The 21,932-nt window shown below is 43.3% G+C and overlaps 1 protein-coding gene across 3 annotated transcripts in view; it reads right to left on the bottom strand.

Moving 5' to 3' along the window:
• Positions 1-3,692, bottom strand: part of LRPPRC (leucine rich pentatricopeptide repeat containing) — a 153,177-nt gene extending 149,485 nt beyond the window's left edge. For all 3 annotated transcript variants that reach the window (XM_020800523.3, XM_020800524.3, XM_020800522.3), the window contains exon 1: positions 3,477-3,692. In XM_020800523.3, coding sequence (XP_020656182.3) covers positions 3,477-3,673 — 197 coding nt within the window. In that variant the 5' untranslated portion in view covers positions 3,674-3,692. The remainder of the gene's footprint in view (positions 1-3,476) is intronic.
• Between the last annotated feature and the right edge of the window lie 18,240 nt (positions 3,693-21,932).

The raw sequence follows: 21,932 nt of genomic DNA, 5'->3' as shown, positions 1-21,932 counted from the left end.
AAGATGGAGCTGGATCGTGATGCGGTACTTCAGCGCTAGACAGACGGTGTTTAGCAGACTTCTTAGACACCGGTACCACTGGACTTGCAATAAGTTCGTAATAAGCTTGTAATAAGTTCGGTGTCGACTCCGAAAAGCAGGCAGCGACGGCAACGGAGAGGACTCGGATGAGGCATAAGTGTACCAAACATGTTTGGGGCGCTCATAACAGTCCTGATTGAATCTCAGATTGAATTCGTCAAAACAGTATTGATGGCAACCACCGTGCTGGTTGAAGTCATAAAGAGGATCTCCATATTCAGGAAAGACATGGCGTCGAGATGGACGCAGAACAAAGATTACCTACAGATACTTGGAGGATGGGGAGATGTAACGCCGCTTTGCTGTCTTCTTCCGCGGAAGGGACTGCGAGACCGCTGCCTCCAAGTTTGAAAGATGGATAACAGTTGCCCACCCAGTTGAAACAGGACTAGAATGGGCAAGGCCAGGCTGGATATGACATCAGCCTCAGGGGGGGGAAGGGGGGAGACAAAAGAAGAGATAACTCACAGGGAAATGTCTGTAAATAAAAAACTTCATTAAGTCCGTGATCCAAGAATCAAAAAATGTTAAGCAGTCCGAAGATGAGAAAACTTTAAGATTGGAATCACAAAATCACTTTAGGAGTCACACAGGAGTCCAATTTCAACAGTGGCTAAAAGGAACTGAGGTATTACGAGTGGGCGGAGCATGCACACCATGGAGCAACGTCCTACTAATCCCATCTTTTTAAGCTCTAGAAAATTCTGAGGAGTCCTGTGCAGGCGCAGTAAAACCCCATTTGTGTGCATTCACAGAGGCCACGAAGAAGGAGATTGCCTTAGTGCTTACTGAAAACTCCTAACCAACTCCAGGACAGCATGGTCTTTGATTCTGATCTTCCTATCCAGTTGAGGATCAGCCCAGCAAGAAGACAACAAATCACATGGGCTACATTATGTGGTTTTATAATGTTGTGCTGTGTATCCCAGAAAAAAATTCAACATTCCTAAAACAATTCCAGGGAACTTCTGACCAGATATCATTGGACTTGTTTCCTAAAGCCTTGGCCAGCCTAAATGATGACAAAGGATAGCGCCAGTAGTTCTTCAACATATGAAAGGATGAAATTTCTCCACCTGCTATCCAAAAATAGGTACCCAGTGTGGTTGCCTGGATAGTGTTAGACTAGGATGCAAAAGACCTGGGTTTGAATTCCTGATTAGTAATGGAAACCTATGGCAGCGAAATTGAAACTGGTAAAACCCACTTACTTTGAAAGCCTATTAAGAGTTGCTATAAGTTAGTTCCAACTTGATGCCCTGTAATATCTTAAAATAGGATACCATGGAGAAGAGCACTGAGGCTACAGTCTTAACACAAGTAACCATATAAACCTATGCTGTTCTCACCTACAGCTTGAAGGGGGGCATTCCCAGAGGGTGGAAGAGAAAACTTACCATTTGATTCTATTGAATGTATGAAGAGTCAACATACACTCAGCTGGGAGTAGGCCAAACTGGATTTTTACATGCATATCCCAACTTTCATCCCATGACCCTCAAGCAATATACAGTTCCTCCCATCATTCTGTTCCCATAACAATCCGGACAAAATATTCCAGGTGAGTTCCATCCAAAGCAGAATAGAGTGGTACTATCACTTCCCTTGATCAAGACATTATACTCCTATTGATAGAACCAAGAATTGCATTGGGTTTCTTGGCACTGCACGAAGACTCCTAGATCCCTTTCACAGGTATTGTTGTTTAGCCAGGTGTCTTCCATCCTTTATCTGTGCAGTTCATTTTTTCTGCCTAGCTGTAAGACCTTACAGTTCTCCCTGCTGAAAATCATTTTGTTAATTTTGGCCCAGGACTCTAATCTGTCGAGGTCATTTTGAATTTTAATCCTGTCCTAGGGAATCAGCAACCCCTGTCAATTTGGTAGCATCTGCAAATTTAATCAACATACGCTCTATTCCTTCATCCTTAGGAACACCTTCCATACCCTTAAAGTGGGCCACTCCTGAAAACTTTGAGGAGAAAAGGTTGTAATCCATCTCTTTTCATTCTTTATACTGAAGGTTGTATGTAGCCCTAGTCATACAACAAAATACATGTATAAGGTATCCTAATGTGAAGAATGGCGATGTAATGTAATTTTACATCTCTAGAGAAAACTTAAATACATAATGTTTCAGAGTATCAGAAGTGTTTCATTAAGGTTTTCATGTTATATAGTTTGAACCATGTCATAGTCACACCTCCAGGCATTTAGCCTGAAGGCAGTCGGTGCATCATGGTCTCTCGCATTTTGAAGAGACACTTGTCCAGCAGGCCGAAGCAAAGAGGCAGTCCCGAAACCAGCAAAATCAGGGAGCTGGCCAGGGGACAGATCTTATTTGTCTTCAGTGTGGAAGGGATTGTAACTCGAATTGGCCTTCTCAGCCACAGTAGACGCTGTTCCAAGTCCTCTATTCAGAGCACATTACTGTAGTCTAGTCTAATAGTCACACTATTTATGATTGTCAAAGAACATATTCCACACTCCATATTTTATTTCAATTTTTCTGGAAAAAACAAACAAAAAATAGCTTTGGAAAAAAACGGGGGGGGGACTCCCCACCCAATTTTTCTGGTTTCTCTCCAGGTCAGCACATATCTAGTGGAGAATGGTAGAAGATCAAGAAGAGGCAAAACAAGCAATTCATCAAATAATGCTGAACTGAGTCATAGGACTTACTCCCCTAGAAAGGAGTGATGCTGGCCAACTTAATCAAGGTCAAAGGAAGTGGCCATAGCCAGGTATGATAGGACTACCAGCAGTTATGATAGCAGTATTCCTCTACCCATCAGGTGCTATAGAGCAAAAGCAGGAAAGCCCTGTTACACTCATGTCCTGCTTGGACAGGAAACATGATCACCACAAGAACATAAGGCTTGGGTGGGCCTTTGATCTCATACCACGTGTCTACTTGACCCCTTAAACACTTAAAACAAAAAGATTAATGAACAGCATACACTGCCAATAAAGACTAGAAGTACTGACTTTAATCTTAACTCCAGCGTGGCTGCGAATACAGGAGAGGAACGAAGGAGGAGAAAAGAGAACACGAAACTGGCCTAATATCTCCCTCCTCTTCTCCCGCTCAAACACCAGCCTCGCACTCCAACTCGGCACCCCACAACGTGGTGCCCAACAGACGCCACGCACTACAACTCCCATAATGCCAAGTCTATGAGAAAAGCCTGGGGACGATGTGAACTGTAGTCCAGCATGCCTTGAGGACTTTAGAAGGGAGGAGGGTAATTCTTCACACGAGTTTATGCTTGGCAACGGGACTGAAGCTAGGCATGAAGCACGGAAGGAAGGAAGCAGGAGGCCCTCGCGACCTTCGTTCTCCTTCTCCATGGACCCCGGCGACTCACGCGTGCCAGGCCGGGGAAGGCTGCTCACCTGGTGTTGCCGCCGCGGGAGGCCGCGGCCTGTGACGAGGAAAGCGGCGCCGGCGACCAGGCAGTGGTCCTGAGGCAGCGCCCCGCTCTCACGTGGAGAAGACACGAGCGGAGCCGGAAAGCCGACCTCAAAAGCCCAGCCATGATTTCTTCCTCCTGCACGCGCCACCGCCGCGCACGCCGGTCAAGGGGGAGCATGTGACCGGGCCGGACCCGACCACTATCAGTAAGGGGGGAAGAGGCGTGGCTAGGCGAGCTGTGTAAAGCCCCGGGGGTCGCTTGGACGAAAGGATGGGCGGTGTGTTCTCTATAAACATAAAGTCCGACATTATATTATTAACTTATTCCAAAAGGAATTTATTCTAGGTTTTGTTTTGGCCTTGGGTATTTAATTTTTTTCCGAAAAAAATCTCCCTCTACACAAGGCAAATGGAACGACCCAAAATATCGGATTTCCTTCGAGGGGCTGAAAGGTGAACGAAGAGACGATGAGGGCCAATTAGAAAACGAACCCGAAGTTTTTCATGTGTTTGTTTTATTACTTAGAAATAAAGACGTTATTTCTTTAATAAAAACACTGTGAGTGTCGTGGAAGAGATATAAATATATCAAAGGCAAAGGAAATTTACGGGCGCCCCTCAGAAACGAAATATATCCTGAAACACTTTTTTCTTCGGGAACATTATTAATCGGCCTCTTCGTCAGCCTCTAGGATCTCAGGAGGAAATCACGTGCGAGAAACGTAACGCCATTCGCTCGCGCATGCGCTTTAGCCCTAGGCTGCGTTTATATTTTTGCGCCTGCGCGTTATGCAGCACTCTATCCTTTAGTAACGGGCTTGTAGTTAGACATGTGGTTAGTTCTTGGCGGTTAGTGAAAGTGGGCTGTCGCAATAGAGAATCTATGTAGCGGACTGGGTCGCTGAACTCTAATTCAGGAAGTCCGGAAAGACTGAAGGAGTCACTAGTTCAAATCTCTCCACGCCCATCAACTCACTAATTAGTCTTAGACAAGCTACATTCTCTGAGCATCAGCTTCTTCCGGAACATGGGGTGCAGGATTGGTGCAAAGATTAGTCATAATGTAGATAAAGTTTTGCTTTTCAGCACTTTGTGAGAAATACAATGTATTGAAGATTTAGCTCCGAATGAGTAAATATATCAGTTTAAATTTATGTTTGCATGAGGAAAACCATGTAAGTTGTGGTAGAAAATCACTTTAACATGATGTTTCCGAACCTGCATTTGATTGGGTGCCTGCTCAGGGAAGCAATCAGAACTTTGTTCATGAGCAATTTGTCACCACATTTGCATGATTTCTGTTAGACAAGCATAAATCGCCCTATTGCATAAATCATACTATGGCAGTCATTAAATTGGACCAATATTGGACATGAACAAGCCTTGCTGAGGGGGAATCGGCATGGCTTCTGTAAGGGTAAGTCTTGCCTCACAAACCTCTTAGAATTCGTTGAAAAGGTCAATAGGCATGTGGATGCAGGCGAACCAGTGGATATTATCTATTTGGATTTTTAGAAGGGGTTTGATGCAATCCTTCACCAAAGGCTGCTGAGAAAACTCCACTGTCAGGGGATAAAAGAACATGTCCTCTTATGGATTGAGAATTGATTGAGAACCAGGAAATGGAGAGTGGTTGTTGATAGGTGATGTTCACAATGGAGAGAGGTGAAAAGCAGTCTGCCCCAAGGATCTGTTTTGGGACCGGTGCTTATAAATTACCCGAAGACAAGGATAAGTAGTGAGGTGGCCAAGTTTGCAGATGACACAAAACTTTTTCTGGATGGTGAAGACAAGAAGGGATTGTGAAGAGCTCCAGAAAGCTGTCTTCAAACTGGGAGAATGGGCAGTAAAATGTCAAATGTGTTTCAATATATGAAAATGTAAAGTAATGCACATTGGGGCAAAAGAATCAAAACTTTAGTTATCAGCTAATGGGTTCTGAACTGTCTGTGATGGATTAGGAAAGAGATCTTGGAATGCTAGTGGACAGCTTGATGAAAGCGTCAACCCAGTGTGCAGCAGCAGTGAAAAAATGATGCTAGGTATCATTAAAAATGGGATTGAAAATAAAACAGCCAATATTATAATGCTCTTGTACAAAAGCCGCACCTGGAGTATTGCACACAGTTCTGGTTGCCACACCTCAAAAAAGATATACAGTAGTGGAAGTGGGAAAGGTGCAGAACAGAGCAACTAAAATGATGACTGGACTGGGCTTTCCTCTTATGAGGAAAGGCTACAGCGTTTGGGGCTTTTTAAAGAAAAGGCGCCTGAGTGGAGACATGATTGAGATGTATAAAATTATGCAGGGGATGGATAAAGTGGGAAGCTCTTTTCCCTCTCATGCAATACTAGAACCAGGGGACATCCACTCCAATTGAGTGTTGGGAGAGTGAGAACACACAAAATAAATTTATTTCAGTGTGTTGTTAGTTTGTGAAACTTTTTGCCACTGGATATGGTGGGGGCATCTGACCTAGATGCCTTTAAAAGGGGATTGGACAGATTCCTCGAGGAAAAGTCCATTGCAGTTTACAAGCCATGATGGAGATGTATAATCTCCAGGCTTAAAAGGAAGGTACTTCAAAATGCCAGATGCAGGGGAGGAGTATCAGGAGACCGGTATCTTGTCTTATGTGCTTCCAGAGGCATCTGATGGGGCCACTGTGAAATGCAGGAAGCTGGATTAGATGGGGCCTTGGCCTGATCCAGCAGAGCTCTTATGTTCTCATGACAGTGAGCACTCAATCCAAAAAGGTCAGCAGCTCTTTTAAGTTCTACATCTTTTGCTGATATTTGTCATCCTTTCAACAGAAGAGGCTCAGATTTGGAACATGGATATCTATGGCATTTGTGTGTAGCTAAAGAACATCAGATCCAGTACTTCTTTCTACAGGCTAAAATGCAGGTGGCAGGTAGGGATCTGTTAGGTTCAGAGGTAGTGTTTGTTTAACAGTTAAGTAAAGCTGTCTGTAGATTGCTCATAGGTAGCAAACATTGGACTATGTCCATCATTTACAATATTATGTGGCTACCAATAGTTTTCCAGGCTGAGGTATCATCTGCTGCCTGGTCCTTTCAGTGATGGGAATTGGAGCTTTCTGCCTACAAAGTGTGTACTTTACCACTAAACTGTGTTACATGTCCAGATTCTCCTTTGACCACCTTTGGAGAGATAGAGGTGACAGATTCTTTTCAAGAGGAATCTGATGATGAAGAACCTATAATTTTAGAAAGTGAAGTGAAAGCTACTGTGAAAGTACTTGTGAGATATAAATCACCAGGGAGAGATGGAATAGCTACAGAACTATTCCAAGCTGCAGAGACTGATTCTGTGAACATCCTAACAGGAATATACCAGCAAATGTGGAAAATGGCCCATAGACTGGAAGCATTAAATATTCATTCCAGTCTCCCAAGAAAGAAGATGCCGAGGAGTGCAATGACTATAGGACCATTTCATTAATTTTTCATGCTACCAAAATAATGCTCAAGTTGTTGCTACAAAATCTTTTATCCTATATGAAGCAAGAAATTACTGATGTTCAAGCTAGATTCCAAATATGAAGAGACACTAGAGATCATGTCACAGTTATAAGCTAGGTAGTGGAGTGCACCAAAGAATTTCAGAAGATTAGCCTGTGCTGTATAGAATACAGCAAAGCCCTTGACTGTGGGGATCATAAGAAGCTAGATACTATTCTGGAATAAATTAGTGTGGCTCAGCACTTGGTTGTTTTGATGTATAAAAGCATGCTGCTTATATATTGCCCCATTGTGCTTAAAGAATTATCTTGGAATTCCCTGATTCTCACACAATTAGAAATGGGTGGACATAATGAGGGTCCAGTCCCCTGGAGCCATACTGTCCACTCACCTTCTGCTGTTACCGTGGGCTCCATGCTCCCTTCCTATCGTTCTGGAGCTTGCGGTCTGCGAGCAACTCCTGGCAGGAGGCAGGAGGATTAGCATTGCTGCAAGGTCGAAGAGTGGCTCACAGACTGCAAGCTCAAGAGGAATAGGAAGGGAGCGCAGAGCCTGCAGCAACTGAAAGGTGAGTGGACAGTCCAGCCGCAGGGGGCTGGGCCCTCATGTCCACCTGTGCATGGGTATTCGTATACAAATATGAATATCCCCATCTCTATTTACAATTTAATTATACAGACTACACATTCCATCCACCCCATGAGCTGGGTACTCATTTTACCAACTTTGGAAGGATGGAAGACTGAACCTTGAGCTGGCTGCCAGAATCTGCTGGGATTGAATGCTGACTGTGAGCAGAGTTTTGACTCTAATACTACAGCTTAAGCACTGCACCATGAGTGTTGTAACCAATATTGTGGGCAAGAAGCTATCATTGGCACAGAAAATGGAGAAACAAAATGCTTTCCCTTAACAAAGGTCTCAAACAAGGCTGTATTTTATTTCCATATTTCACAAGGGTGTGAAAGCTGGATTGTGGAGAAAAATGAAAGGGAAAAATGCTTTGTATGAAATGCAGTACTGAAGGAGAGTTTTGGGAGTACCTTTGACTCCCAGAGAGATAAATAAGTGGGCTCTAAATGGAATCAAAAGTGAAACAGAAGTAACAAACCCGAGACTGTTGTACTTTGGGCGCATGATGAGAAGACGGGACTTGTTGGAAAAGGCAATAATGCTACGAAGATTGAAGGCAGCAGGAAAAGAGGAGAACCTAATATGAGATGGATTGATTCCGTAAAGGAAACCACAGCTTATAAGCACTGAGCAGCGCTGTAGACACCTGGACATTTTACATGTCACTCATTAATAGAGTATCCATAAGTAAGATGGCACATAAAAACAAGCCTCCGTTATGTATCCTCATTTTGTGGGAAGAGCTCCATTCACTACTTCAACTCAAGCCAAATGTTTTGGGCTGGCCCTGTGAGGTAGCCATCCCAGTATTTATTAAGCCCAAGCCTGAAGAGGTCAAATCTGCATATGAATTCCAACAACAGGCATGTTGACAGGGAAAAAAGGGGGGGAAATATGGGAGCACAAATGTCATAGCACTTCGAAAGATTAACAATTTCATTTTAGCATGGGCTTTCATCGATCAAGGTCCACTGCTTCAGACCTTGACCCACAAGGTATTACAGTAAAATAAAAATTGATAGTCTTTAAAGTGGTACATTATTTTATCCTCTTCCCCTGCTCCTCACCCCTTTTCTTTCATCTCCCTGTCAGATAAACTGACACAGCCACCTCTGTAGGAGCTCACCAGCTGATGTCCTTATGACAGCTGTTGCTACAGTGAGCAAACTGAATCAGAGCAGTTTCACTGATGCATAGTCAATCAAAGGTTTCAAAAGACATTTTATTCAAGAACCTCTGGAATCTCTGGAATGCATCATCTCCACGATCCTTTTGGGAGAGGTGTCGCCATCCATTCCATTTATGTATTCTATCTGCACTCTCTCCTTTGCTCTTCATTTCTGGTATGGCTTGGATGCACAGGATGAGGCCACCAGCAATACAGTCCTATGCGCTCATCTCTGAATAATTTGCCTGGCACTATACCAGACTGAAGAAACTGGGAATCGTTGTTGCAGATGACAAAATAAAAGGTGAGACATGTCTTCCAAGAACGGGCAAAACTTAAATACGTACTTCTTTTCTCCACCTCCTTAGCTTTTCAAATCTCTGTTCGCCTGGGTTAACGCCTATGTCTCCCTTCCTCTTTTCCTACCTCTTCTGATTAGATTAGGTTACATTACAATTGGCCATGGGAATGTACTCAGAGGCTGAGCTGGAAACTAGGGAATAGCCCGCAGAAAGTCAGAGGAGGAAAGAAGGAATCTTTATGACATTCCTTCCCGTTAAACCAAGTAGCAATTGACCAAAACATGCTGTTACACGAGGGGCGAAAGACCAAGCCTTTGGTTCTGCCCTCTCCCCCCTCATAGTCCTACATTGTTGTCTCCATTCCCCCATGAGACATTGCTTTTCCTTGACAGTCTCTGTCCCTTGAATCAATTAGGGCTGTCAATCTGGCAGTCCCTGAGGCAGGACACTAGCTGGACATCTTCCATTTTATCCTTTCATTGTCTCACCCTGCCTTTCTCTCTGCCCCTCCCTCCTGCTTCTGTTGCTGTGATCATTTACTTTGTCATGCCTGATTAATTTTTTTTTAAAAAACATTAAAATGTATTTGGAAATAAAAGAAGCAAAAATTAAAGGGCCAAACTTAAATTCAGCATGATGTCATCTGTAGTTGCTTTCTGATACATTTTGAAAATGTATTTTTCTATTAAGAACAAATTAGAAAATGTTCTCTTCCCATTTCTGTAGCAATTAGCAAGCAGCCCAAGATAGATTTATACTGTATACTGTAACTACTGATGTCTACATGTTCAAAGCTGCTGATTAACATGGGCTGAATCCCCCCCTTCCATGTACTGTATACAGATCTCCTCCAAGAGTCAATGTGGGATAGTGGATATAATGTCAGACTAGGATATAGAAGTCTTGGGTTCAAATCTTCACTATAGTAACTCACTGGGGAGTGGCAGTAGCAATAAGCCACACCTTGAACATCTGGTGTGCTTCAAAAGCCCTAAACAAGTTTGGGACCTTCTTCCAATGAGAACTGCCCATCCTACTCACTCATCTCAGGCTGGATGTCTGAGGATGCTGACCCTGAGGAAAACCCTGAGGGAGAAAACTAGGAACTGGGCCTTCTCAGTGGTCGCTCCATGACTCTGGAATCAACTTCCTCCGGATATCCACCTGTCGCTTTGTGGGCAATTTTTAAAAACTTTGCTGTTTCGAGAGGCATTTTATTCAAATTCACCAATGGAACCCAGTGGAACCATTAGTGAGATCATAATACAGCCGTTTAAATTGCTTAAATGTTTATATGCTGTTGTGTTTTACAGTATTTTGTTTTGTTTTTATATTAGTATTGATTTTTGATTAATGTGTATAGTTAGATGTTTTGCCTATTGTTTTGTTTTATGTTGTAAACTGCTCAGAGTGGCCTTTGGTTAGATGGACATGTATGTAAATCAGATAAATAAATATAAAAGCACTATTAGGGTCACTACAAGTCTAAGGGACTTGATTGCACAGTGTGTACACATATGTCTGCTAAGCGCAACCGTGCCTAATTAATCTGGAAACAGCCTTATTCTCCATTACAGGTATTGTGCTAAAACTGTAAGAAACTATAGACTGATCTGAGAACTTGGATTTTGAAATTAATTGTGTGAGAGGGTAAAATGGAGGGGGGGCACTGTGAGTCTGGAGACAGTAGTAAAAATTCTTAACTAGTGGAGGGAGTGCGACGGCTTCCTGGGTAATGATGCGAACAGCCTTCTTTCTCCACCTAGTCCTCCATTGAACATTGCTTTGATATTGTAGAGCAGGGGGTTTAAACTCAATTTACCTGGGGGCCGCTGGAGGTAGAGTCTGGGTGAGGCTGGGCCACATCAGATTTTCTGCCAAGCGGAGCAAGAGCCCGAGGAAGCCGCCCAGGAGTTAGACAGGTGGGCTGGCTGGCAGGCTGCAGTTCTGGATGGAGGGTGCAAGAGGTGCTGTCTTGGGAGAGAGCCAGCGAGCGAGGCAAGGCTTTTTTTTAAAAAAACTCTTGACAGCAGAGGATGTGTGGGCGCTTTGGAGGGGCAGGCAAGGCGAGGGCCACAAACTATAATCTGGGGGGCCGCAAATGGCCCCTGGGCTACATGTTTGAGACCCCTGTTGTAGAGCATATCTCCAAAGGGTTGCTCTGCTGAGGACAAGGAGACAGAAGGTTCCTGTCACTGGGTGCCCTGCTGCCCTTCCTAGAAAGCCTTCTCCACGTTGCAAAATTTAGTAAATTAAACCACTAGAATTAAATTCTGCCAAATTTCCCCTCAGGTTTACTGCCAGAGAAGAAGGCGGGAGACTGAGAGTCAGCCATTTTCAGTCAACCTCAGTGTTTTATAAACACCCTTACTCAGCACAACTTGACACTTGCTCCATCCGCTACCTTCTCTTTTGCGGTAGTACGAGGAGATAAGTATTCATTATTAAACACGAAGCCTTTCCTCCGTCCTAGACCCCCATCCTCCTCTAGACGTCCTGTTCAGCCTTTGGAGCCAAGCCAACCTGCTTGTAAAGAGTGAATCAGAAAGCCGCTGGTCTGAGCTGAAGTCTACTGTGATTCCTGCTGGCACGGCAAAGCTCCCTTTAATTCACAGGGGGCTGGAAAAGCACTGAGATGGCAGAGATTGCTGTGGCAGAAGCAACTGGAAAATGTCCTGAGATTGAAACACAGACATATTAACATCACCCTTGTGGACGCTAATGACTTGCACTTTAAAATGCCAGAGGCTCATCCTGTCAGCTAAAACAAAGAAAAAACACATTTTCAGTCTCCAAAGACCTTAGATCTTTCCAAACTCTTCGGGCAAATTCAGCCATAATGTATTTTTGCAGTAGAACAGGGTAGCTCATGCATGCCACTGGGGGAATCATTGGCCAGAATAGCTGTAGGCGGTATAGTCAGTATAGCTAAATAAAACAGCAGTGGAAAACCTTGGAGAGGTTAAACTAGTAATGGTGCATCCTATAATGCAATGCTATGAAATATAAACAATTTCCAAGCAAGAGGGCATCAATTACAGATACAAACCAGGCAATTCCCTTCGTTTTGTTTTTAATCGCAATGTAAGCGGCCCAGCAATCCGACGGACACAGTATCATAATGCATATTGCCCTGATGGTGACAGATGGTAAGAGTGCCAATTGGTTAAATGGGGGCAGTCCTATATTAAGTCTACTCACAAGTAAGTATCTTCATTTTCAGTTGAGTGAATTCCTAGGTAAGTGCATTTCTAGGATTGCAAATTTAATTTTCAACTGTTTCACCGTAGCCCCAACTGCATATATATACTGTGGATGGGTGGATGGCTATATCACACAGATATCATACACCCAGTCACACACCAGATTGTATACTCTGCACACCTCCTCAATTGGTTGCAATTAACCTGTGGCAATTTACTCAATGTGATTCCTTTTGATGGTGCATACAGTCCCTATAGGATTTTGGCCAGTTCAAGTTGTCTGGAGCATATGTGATCAGAGCTTTAAACATTTCATAATTGTGTCTCAGTACTCAATATCTTCCTTTTCTTCTGGGTGGCCTCCATACCTGGCAATTAGGATGAAATGCAAGGTACCATGAAATGGTCTCAGAAAGGAGGCTTAACTTTCTCTTCTCCCCTCAAACACTTTGATATGTCTGAAGGGCTGGTGGAGAATTGCCTGCAGCCAAATCTGCGGATTCAACTGCAGGCAGTTTCTTGACTGGTCCTTTAAGAGAAACCAAATATTGTCTGTCTCTCTCTCTCTGTCTCTCTCAATTTGCCAATATTCTATAAGTAGTTTGCTTATAAAACCACTTCACAATATTGGAAAGAGCCACAACAAATAGAGTCATTTGAGGATCACACCAAATGGCCTATCATATCTCCACCTGACCCCAAGCAACCCTACTTTGCCCATACTGTACCAGCCTCCTCTGAAAGAGCCAGTATAGATGAGCCCTTATTCATTCACTATTACAATTGCATTCCAAGAAAGAGACTCAGGGTGTCTTATAAGATATCTAAAGACCTAAAATAAAATTCACAATATTAAAAATATTTAAAAGTTGCTTTGAAAACAGAGTATACAGTCTATAGAATAAAACAGGAAAATAAACTAATATTTATAAGCCATTGCACCTTGTATGGATCCAAAGAAGGAGTAGAGGATGACTACAAATTAGATAGAAGGATATTAAAGACCTGTAGGATGGGCATGGGTTTGAACAGAAATTCGTGGAAGCAAAAAAGGGGAGGCCAAATCCTTCACTGGGTGTCAGTGGGTTAATGAAGAAGAACTACCAACCTGTAATTTAGTAAGGCCCAATGTCTTCTTTGCTGGCCTGATCACAAAATGTATTTTAGAATAATGATCCTCAAATGTTCTTGGACTAAAACTCCTAGAAGTCTTCACCATTAGCTGTATTGGCCAGGATTTCTGGGACTTATGGTATAGTCCAAGAACATCTGGGGATCCAAGGTTAGGAAGCACTGCCTTAGAAGATTTCTAAAAACTGATCCATTGGAATAGGTAGATTAATGCAGTCCCGTGTTTCTGAGTTATGGAGCACTTCCTTGCTGTTCTTACAACAGTGCACTTCTGCCCTGTATTTCTTGCTAAGCATTGGCACAAACTTAGTCCAAGGACATTAAGCTACAATACTTATTCACAGAGTAATCTACATAAAACAGAGCACTTCTGATTTTTTAAAAAGCCCTTACTTTCGCTGAATTTGATGACTCTTGAAATTCTGCAATTACCAGTGATCTAGGAAATAGGTATCTCAAGGTCTGTGGCAGAATGCTAACAATTTATAAGAGCAAACATTTTCAGATTTTCATCATCAAGCATTTTATTCTGTTTCAGAGTGAAGGATGAACTCTGCAGTCAAAAGTTATTAGTCCATTGTTGCGCTATGTGGGTGTTAGGTTTTTAAAATGGTGTCACTGGGGTTCAGTCTATTTTTCTGTGTGTCTCATTCAGACCCTTCAGCTAAGCAGGCTTGCAAAAAAAAAACCATATTGAGTTTCCAGCGTGATGGTTTCGAAGGTTTGCTTTATGGGTTGTTTTTTTTTCAAAAAATAATTTTCAAGGCACATTTGCAAGCATAATGGGCATGCTCTTCCTCCCCCTTCCTCGTTTCCCCCCAGTGGAGAGTAAACCTAGGGGGCAAATTGCAAGCAAGCTTGTGAGCTTTCTCTGAGTGGCATCTTCGCCAAAGGGGCAAGCAGCTCAGCACAGCTGCGGGGGGGAAGTGCCAGCTTTTTATACTTGCAAATCACATGTATTTCCAATTAGTGTGGAAGAGTGCTTTTTTCAATATTATACTCTGTGTGAGTATGTTTCGCTTGAATAAAAGAAGCAAGTCACTTAGAAGCTATTCTATTCCAGCAGAGGTGGTGTGTGTTTTTTAATCAACACTTCTGCTGCTAAAATGTTTATTTTCCCACAAATCAATGAATAGGAAATAGAAGAGGTGAGATCATTTTGAATCCTTACTGACAGCTCCATTTTAAAAAAACAACAACAATCACTCAAAGTCAGAAAAGTTATTTTGGCGGGGAATTGTAACTCATAGAGTCCTGCAACCATCAGCTTTCCAAAGCTGCCTAAACCTGGGATGACTCCAGATACAGACTTAATCTTGCAATTGTCCTGCCACAAATATGGCATCCAGATGACACCGTCTTCATAACTCTTCCATGTTTTTCCAAAGATCTGTTAAGAAGAAAAAGAGTCCTGTACAATGCTTTTTGACAGATGACACTAGTAGAAGCCTTGTATCTCAAACCCACCCTTGTTTGGTAACATCAGTCACTCTGAAATTCACAGACACAACGAACATTATTCTCAGAGCTTGAAAAGGTTACTTTGAATGGACTTTTCCAGGTACTACATACAGTTGTTCGTGAAACAACTCTCATCCTTTTTTGGTATGCAGAACAAGCTGTGTAGATCTTTTGATTTAAGCCATATGGTTTGCTTTGCAGATAATGGGGTTATATGACTGTATCATATTATTTATACAGGGAAAATCTCTGTGTGAAACATTTGAGAACTGCTGCTGGTTAAAGGAGACAAAATACCACCCCAGATGGATCAGTGGCTTCGCTCTATAGGAAATAGTTTCACATGTTCAAATAACAACAACAGAACTGCGGAGTGGGAAGAGATCTTATGGATCATTGAGTCGCATCCCTGTCAAGGAGGCAAAGTGGGGAATCAAACTTCCAATTGCAGAATCCACAGCCAGAATGCTTGATTTAGACATTGGATTAAATCCTGTTGCTTAGTGTACTAAATCACACTAGAGTAGGCCAACAGAATCAGTGGGGATTTACTCCTGCATAAATTCCATTAATTACAATGGGCTTACTCCAATTCATTGCTTACGCACTGCGCAAGTTAGAAGCGATTAAAAAGAAATAGAAAACTTTTCTCACTTCCCCTCTGCAGGCAAGTAGGAAGGAAGTGTTCCATTTCTCAAGATTGCAAAACAGGGAGTAGGAGACAGGAGGGTTTTCCCCACTTTCTATTTAAAGGGAAACAATATCCATATAGTAGGCATCCTTCAGTCTCGAAAGACTATGGTATCGTGCTCTGTATGGAGGACTTGGAACAGCGTCTAGTGTGGCTGAGGAGGCCAATTCCAGAGTGACAATCCCTTCCACACTGGAGACAAATCCAATCTGTCCCCTGTCCAGCTCCCTGGTTTTGCTTCCTTTGTGACTTCCTCTTTGCCTCAGCCTGCTGGACAAGGGTCTCTTCAAATTGGGAGAGGCCGTGATGTACTGCCTGCCTCCAGGCTGAACGATCAGATGTCAGAGTTTCCCATCTGTTGAGGTCTATTCCTAAGGCCTTCAGATACCGCTTGCAGATATCCTTGTATCGCAGCTGTGGTCTCCCTCTGGGGCGATTTCCCTGCACTAATTCTCCATACAGGAGATCCTTTGGAATCCGACCATCAGCCATTCTCACAACGTGCCCAAGCCAGCGTAGACGTCGCTGTTTCAGTAATGTATGCATGCTGAAAATTCCAGCTCGTTCTAGGACTACTCTATTTGGAACTCTGTCCCGCCAGGTGATACCAAAAATCCGTCGTAGGCAACGCATATGGAAGGTGTTCAGCTTCCTCTCCTGCCGGGCACAAAGGGTCCAGGACTCGCTGCAGTACAGGAGTGTGCTCAGGACACAGGCTCTATAGACCTGGATCTTGGTATGTGTTGTCAATTTCTTATTGAGCCATACTCTCTTTGTGAGTCTAGAGAACATGATGGCTGCTTTCCCAATGTGTTTATCCAGCTTGACATCTAGAGAGAGGGTGTCAGAGATGGTTGAGCCAAGGTACACAAAGTCATGAACAACCTCGAATTCTTGTCTGGAGATGGTAATAGAGGGAGGTGAGTCCACACCCTGGCCCATGACTTGTGTTTTCTTCAGGCTGATTGTTAGTCCAAAGTCTTGGCAGGCCTTGCTGAAACGATTCATGAGTTGTTGGAGGTCTTCAGCAGAGTGGGCAACAATGGCTGCATCGTCTGCAAAGAGGAAGTCCCGCATGCATTTCAGTTGGACTTTGGTCTTCGCTCTCAATCTAGAGAGATTAAAGAGCTTTCCATCTGATCTAGTCCGGAGATAGACACCTTCTGTTGCAGTTCCAAAGGCATGCTTCAGCATGGCAGCAAAAAAGATCCCAAAAAGTGTTGGTGCGAGGACACAGCCCTGTTTCACTCCGCTTCGGATGTCAAAGGGATCTGATGTTGAGCCGTCAAAAACTACAGTGCCTTTCATTCCATCGTGGAAGGACCTGATGATGTTAAGGAGACGAGGTGGACATCCAATCTTGGGAAGTATTTTGAAAAGGCCATCCCTGCTAACCAAGTCAAATGCTTTTGTAAGGTCTGTGAAGGCCACTACGAGTGGCTGTTGTTGTTCCCTGCATTTCTCCTGCAACTGTCGGAGGGAGAATACCATGTCAGTGGTGGATCTATTTGCTTGAAATCCACACTGTGATTCCGGATAGACTCTGTCTGCAAGCACCTGGAGCCTCTTCAGCACAACACGGGCAAGCAGCTTCCCTACAACGCTAAGAAGAGAGATACCACGGTAGTTATTGCAGTCACCCCTGTCACCTTTGTTCTTGTACAACGTGACAATGTTTGCATCCTTCATGTCCTGTGGTACTCCACCTTCCCTCCAGCAGAGACAAAAGATTTCATACAGTTCGGTGATGATGATCTCCTTACCGCATTTCAGCACTTCAACAGGGATGTTGTCCCTTCCAGGTGCCTTGCCAGAGGTGAGGGAATCCAAGGCCGCATTTATTTCTGCTAGGGTTGGTTCGCTGTCCAGCTCTTCCAAGACAGGCAGGCACTCAATGTTATTTAATGCTTCTTCGGTTACTACATTCTTTCTGGAATATAGCTCGGAGTAGTGCTGCACCCAGCGTTCCATCTGCTGTGCTCAGTCTCTATATCCATATAGAGATTGTGCTAAATGGGGGCTTGCATTGCAGTGTGGTTGAACTGACTGAAAAGGAATGGTAACACATAGAAATAATGAGTAAATGCCAGCAGTGTTGTTTTCCTGCTGTAAATTCCGCACTTCTCTATGTGAAATGAATCTCCAAGAAAATGTAAAGGGATGTGTTGAATTATACACGTTTTGCAGTTCAGATAGAATAATACCATATTTTTAACAGGGCTGTAAAACTGAATTACTCATTGTGTGCTATCAGTTCTGACTTTTCAGAGTTTTCTAGGTAAAGAGTACTTGGAAATAGTTTACCATTCCCTTATTGGGGTGCACTGGGACTGTGCAGGGTGCCCAGGACTACACAAGCTGGCTTTTCCTTAGGGGGCACAGTGGAAAGTTGAATTCCCAACCTCTACTTAACTTGTTGAGCTATCCACCCAGCTAAATCTGAATTACGGTATTTACCTTAAATGTCATACTTAGTCAAGATTTCTGCATTAGCATTAACCTTCATTTATGTCATCCAGTAATGTTGCACTTAAAGCAACAACTTTCAATAGTGAATATGCACGTCTTTACAACTAAGGGTGCAACTACACTGCAGTTTGATTCACAGCCTATATTATATTTGAAATCACAGTCAGTGCTCACAAAGGGGCTACAGATTGGTTTACGTATTCACCCTTCATACCAGATGCAATGCAATTCACATTCCAGTGCACAGCCCGCTGTCTTTTCTTCCTTCCTCTGGTTCCACATCTGCTGATCCTTTTATGGGGCATAAATATGGGAAATAATAATGATGATGACCAGCAATAAGATGAGAAGTGCTAATGTCATATACAGTATGTAAGGATTTTTTTCTTAAAAAAAAAAAAGGAGGACGATCAGGGGAGAGGAAATAATTAGAGGGCATGTTTCTTTGGCCACAAACATCAACTCCAACTGCCTACATCACCAAAACATCACCTACAGATACACATGCCCATTTTTACAAGAATGTATCACAACTAACCACATGGGGGAAAGCCGGTTCAAATTGTCCTGGCTTGAAAAAGCTCCCAAGTGGCTGGGGGAGAAAGCCACTTTGGAAGCAAAAAGGACTCCTGATTTGAATCAGCCTTTGTGTCATGTGGTCAGTAAAAATACTTAAGATTCACCCCTTTTATAAGCAGAACAAATCCCAGGTAATATATCAAGGCAGAGCTGAGGGGAGGATGTAATTGGCAGGTACGCAGATGGAAGACTGCACCCAGCAGTTTCAGTGGTTGTTACCACACCCTTCTAGAACTGGATCCTACATGGTTTTCCATGTAGCACATGTGGGGAGCTTTTGCAGGCCCTTTGTGGCTGCTGGGAATATTCACTGCCAGCCACGGGAATTTTTGACCAGGTCCTAGACTGCCGCTGTTAGGACTCATGTAACAAAAAGTCTCAAGAGTCACCATGCTGGTGCTTTACTCCTTGCTTTGCTGCAAGTAATATGATGGAAACAAGTACATGCAATCACTAGCTCTCTTTGCAGTCCTGAATGCTGAGCCATTAAGCCCTAGTGCCAGCTGGAAGTGAGTAGAAGAGGATGTCCAGGCTTTAAAACCATTTTACTGAGAAATATTAAACTTTCTCCTCCTTCTGTCATCCTGCTGTTTGTCTCCCTGTTTAGCAAGGAAACATAGAAATTCCCTGGGCATTCAGCTGATGCCTTGAGACCTGGCAGTCCTACTTAACACTTGTTGTTGTTGTTGTTAAATATCTGTACAGCACCTTCAAGTGTTGAAAGCACTTCTCATGCATCCATTTAGTTATAACCCTTAACATAACCTATGAATTTAGTCAGTGCTTTTATCTCCCATATTTGGACTGAGGCAGAGGTAGCTTACCTAAGGCCATCTGGTGAGTTAATAGCAGTGGCAAAGCTTCAACTGACATCTATACAATAAGAGGGGATGTTTGTACACAGAAACATTCACTTATGTGATTCTGCATCTGTAGGTCAGATATGGTACAATTCTGCCACTGCATTCACTGTTTGTTTCCATCAGAATTCTGAGAATACCTCACAGCTTGAGATGCTAGGCCAGTAAGAGACAACTCCCCAATGTGGCAGATGTGTGTGTGTGTGTGTGTGTGTGTGTGTGTGTGTGTGTGTGTGTGTGTGTGTGTGTGTGTGTGTGTGTGTGTGTGTGTGCGCGCGTGTGCGTGTGTGTGTGTGTGTGTGTGTGTAGAAATAGCAGCTTCATCTATTTCTTCTGAATTCCCCAGCTGTTTCCTGTCTGCTACACTACCCATCCTGAGCGCTTTAAACTGACATTATAGTGGAGTACAATATCCCCTCACATGTCTTGGAATAAGGTTCAGCCATCAGAATGGCTTCCTTCAGTATATGGAATGAGAAGGGGGCACCATCTTGTTTTTCTGTTTAGGCAGCAAAATGTCATAGGACTGACTTGTTGAGATGGGGTGTTGTGTTATAGGTACTTATAGGTACTTAGCTTGTAACCTTAGGAAAATCATGGGCAAGGCAGCTTGGCAGTCAGCATCCTACTGGTGAAGTGCTGGAACCCTAGTCCTCTTATTTCGCTAACACAGCAACATGGGGGGATTCTGGGTATCATCATCCAAATGTGCAGATTTTCCAGGCTTTCCTGCTCCCTTACTCTATCACTCACCAATTTTATTATGGCCTAAGCATTTGTAGATGAGTTGGATAGCTCATCTGGTTGTGGAGCCAGAGGCTGGCAGTTCAATTCTCCACTGTGTCTCCTCAGGCAGGGGTCCCCAACCTTTTTCACCCCGCAGACCAGCTGGGGAAGGCGGGGCACCCCCTGCGCTTGTGCATATGTGTGAACAAGCACTCTCTCTCTCTTGCACGAATGAGTGTGAGTGTGCTCGTGCACATGCACAAATGGTGGCATGGCATTTGTGTAGTTGTGCTCGTGCACATGAGCAAATGGTGGTGTGGTGCTCACTCGGGCACGCTGGAGCGTGTGCGCAGGCACAAACAGGCTGTGTGGGGGTGAGGGCATGTGGGGGGTGGGGCGGGAGGTCTGTCTTTGCGGCCCCGGTCTGGCTCAGGCCACGGACCGGCACCCCCGTGGACCAGGAGTTGGAGACCTCTGTCCTAAGGAAAGAGCCACTCTGTGTAGCTATGGGCAAGGATGCCCACAGAAGAAGGGAATGGTAAACCATTTCTGTGTATTCTCTATCTAGAAAACCCTGAAAACGATTGCCGTACGTCAGGATTGAATTGATGACATGTAAGTATTATTACTAAGCATTTGTCAACAATGGTCAGAATCCTGTTGGTTTTTTTACACTTACATAAGTGAAAACACAGCAACTGCGACACCTAATTGAAGCTCATTAACAAGGTGCCAGACACATCGCTGATCATGTGGCTGGCTATGTGCCTGACCAGCAACCAGCACCTCATCAACTTGTCATCATGATTTCTGTGTTTTAACTTAGATGTACTTAAAATTGAATTGGATGATTCTCGCCACTGTCCCCTTCGTCAGATGCAAGAAGTCTAATACCTGATGGGGAAAGTTCATGTCATCATAAAATGTGGGCCACAATATTCAGCATGGTTTTGCTGCAGTTGACTAAACCAATTGCCATTGCTGAAACTGTGTACACTGAAAAAATTCAGGAGCTGAAACAACAAGGAATCCTGTGGCAGCTTTTAGACGAATAGGTTTTGTTTGACATGGGCTTTTGTTATGTTTGATATTTTTTGCCAGCACTGTCCCCGTCTTATTTTCTATTGCATGAATGGTCTCTATGCAAAAGAATAAATGGACATAAAATTAACATTAGAAATAGAAACCTTTAGAAAACACTTCAGTCTCCCTGGACACTCTGTCTCTACCCACAGGGTTACCATGCTTAAACAAAAGTTCACACATTTCAAAGAGAAACAGCTGAGCAAGGATACACTAAGAGGTTCAACAATCTGTCTCTTGGTTTAAATAAAGATGGGGGCTTCTTATTTTACAATATATATTCATCAGGTTTTTTTTTTTTCTCTCTCTCTTTCAATGGCCCTTAATGGTTGCTGATTGAATATTAAACTTACCAGACTTAAATTTCCATTACCTTTAATCTTCCTTCCGCCCACACCATTTTATGTAAGGGGTCTGATAAGTTCATCATGGACTGTATATGGGCCTACACTCCATGCTGTCTAAAGAAGTGGGATGCAGTCCATAAAACATCTGCCCAATAAAACTTGTTAGTTATAAAGATACTGCAACATAGATACTTTCGTGAAATTGCTTCCAAATTTCTTCCAGAAGTTAGGCAGTTCTACTGGGTAGTACACTGGCAACCAAAATGTATTGAGAAAAAGCTGATCAACGGCTACTCAT

The sequence above is a fragment of the Pogona vitticeps genome, chromosome 1, assembly GCF_051106095.1.
Source record: "Pogona vitticeps strain Pit_001003342236 chromosome 1, PviZW2.1, whole genome shotgun sequence".
NCBI classification, from domain to species: Eukaryota; Metazoa; Chordata; class Lepidosauria; order Squamata; family Agamidae; genus Pogona; species Pogona vitticeps.
Note: the sequence above shows the minus strand (reverse complement) of the source record. Positions and strands in the feature narration are given on the sequence as shown.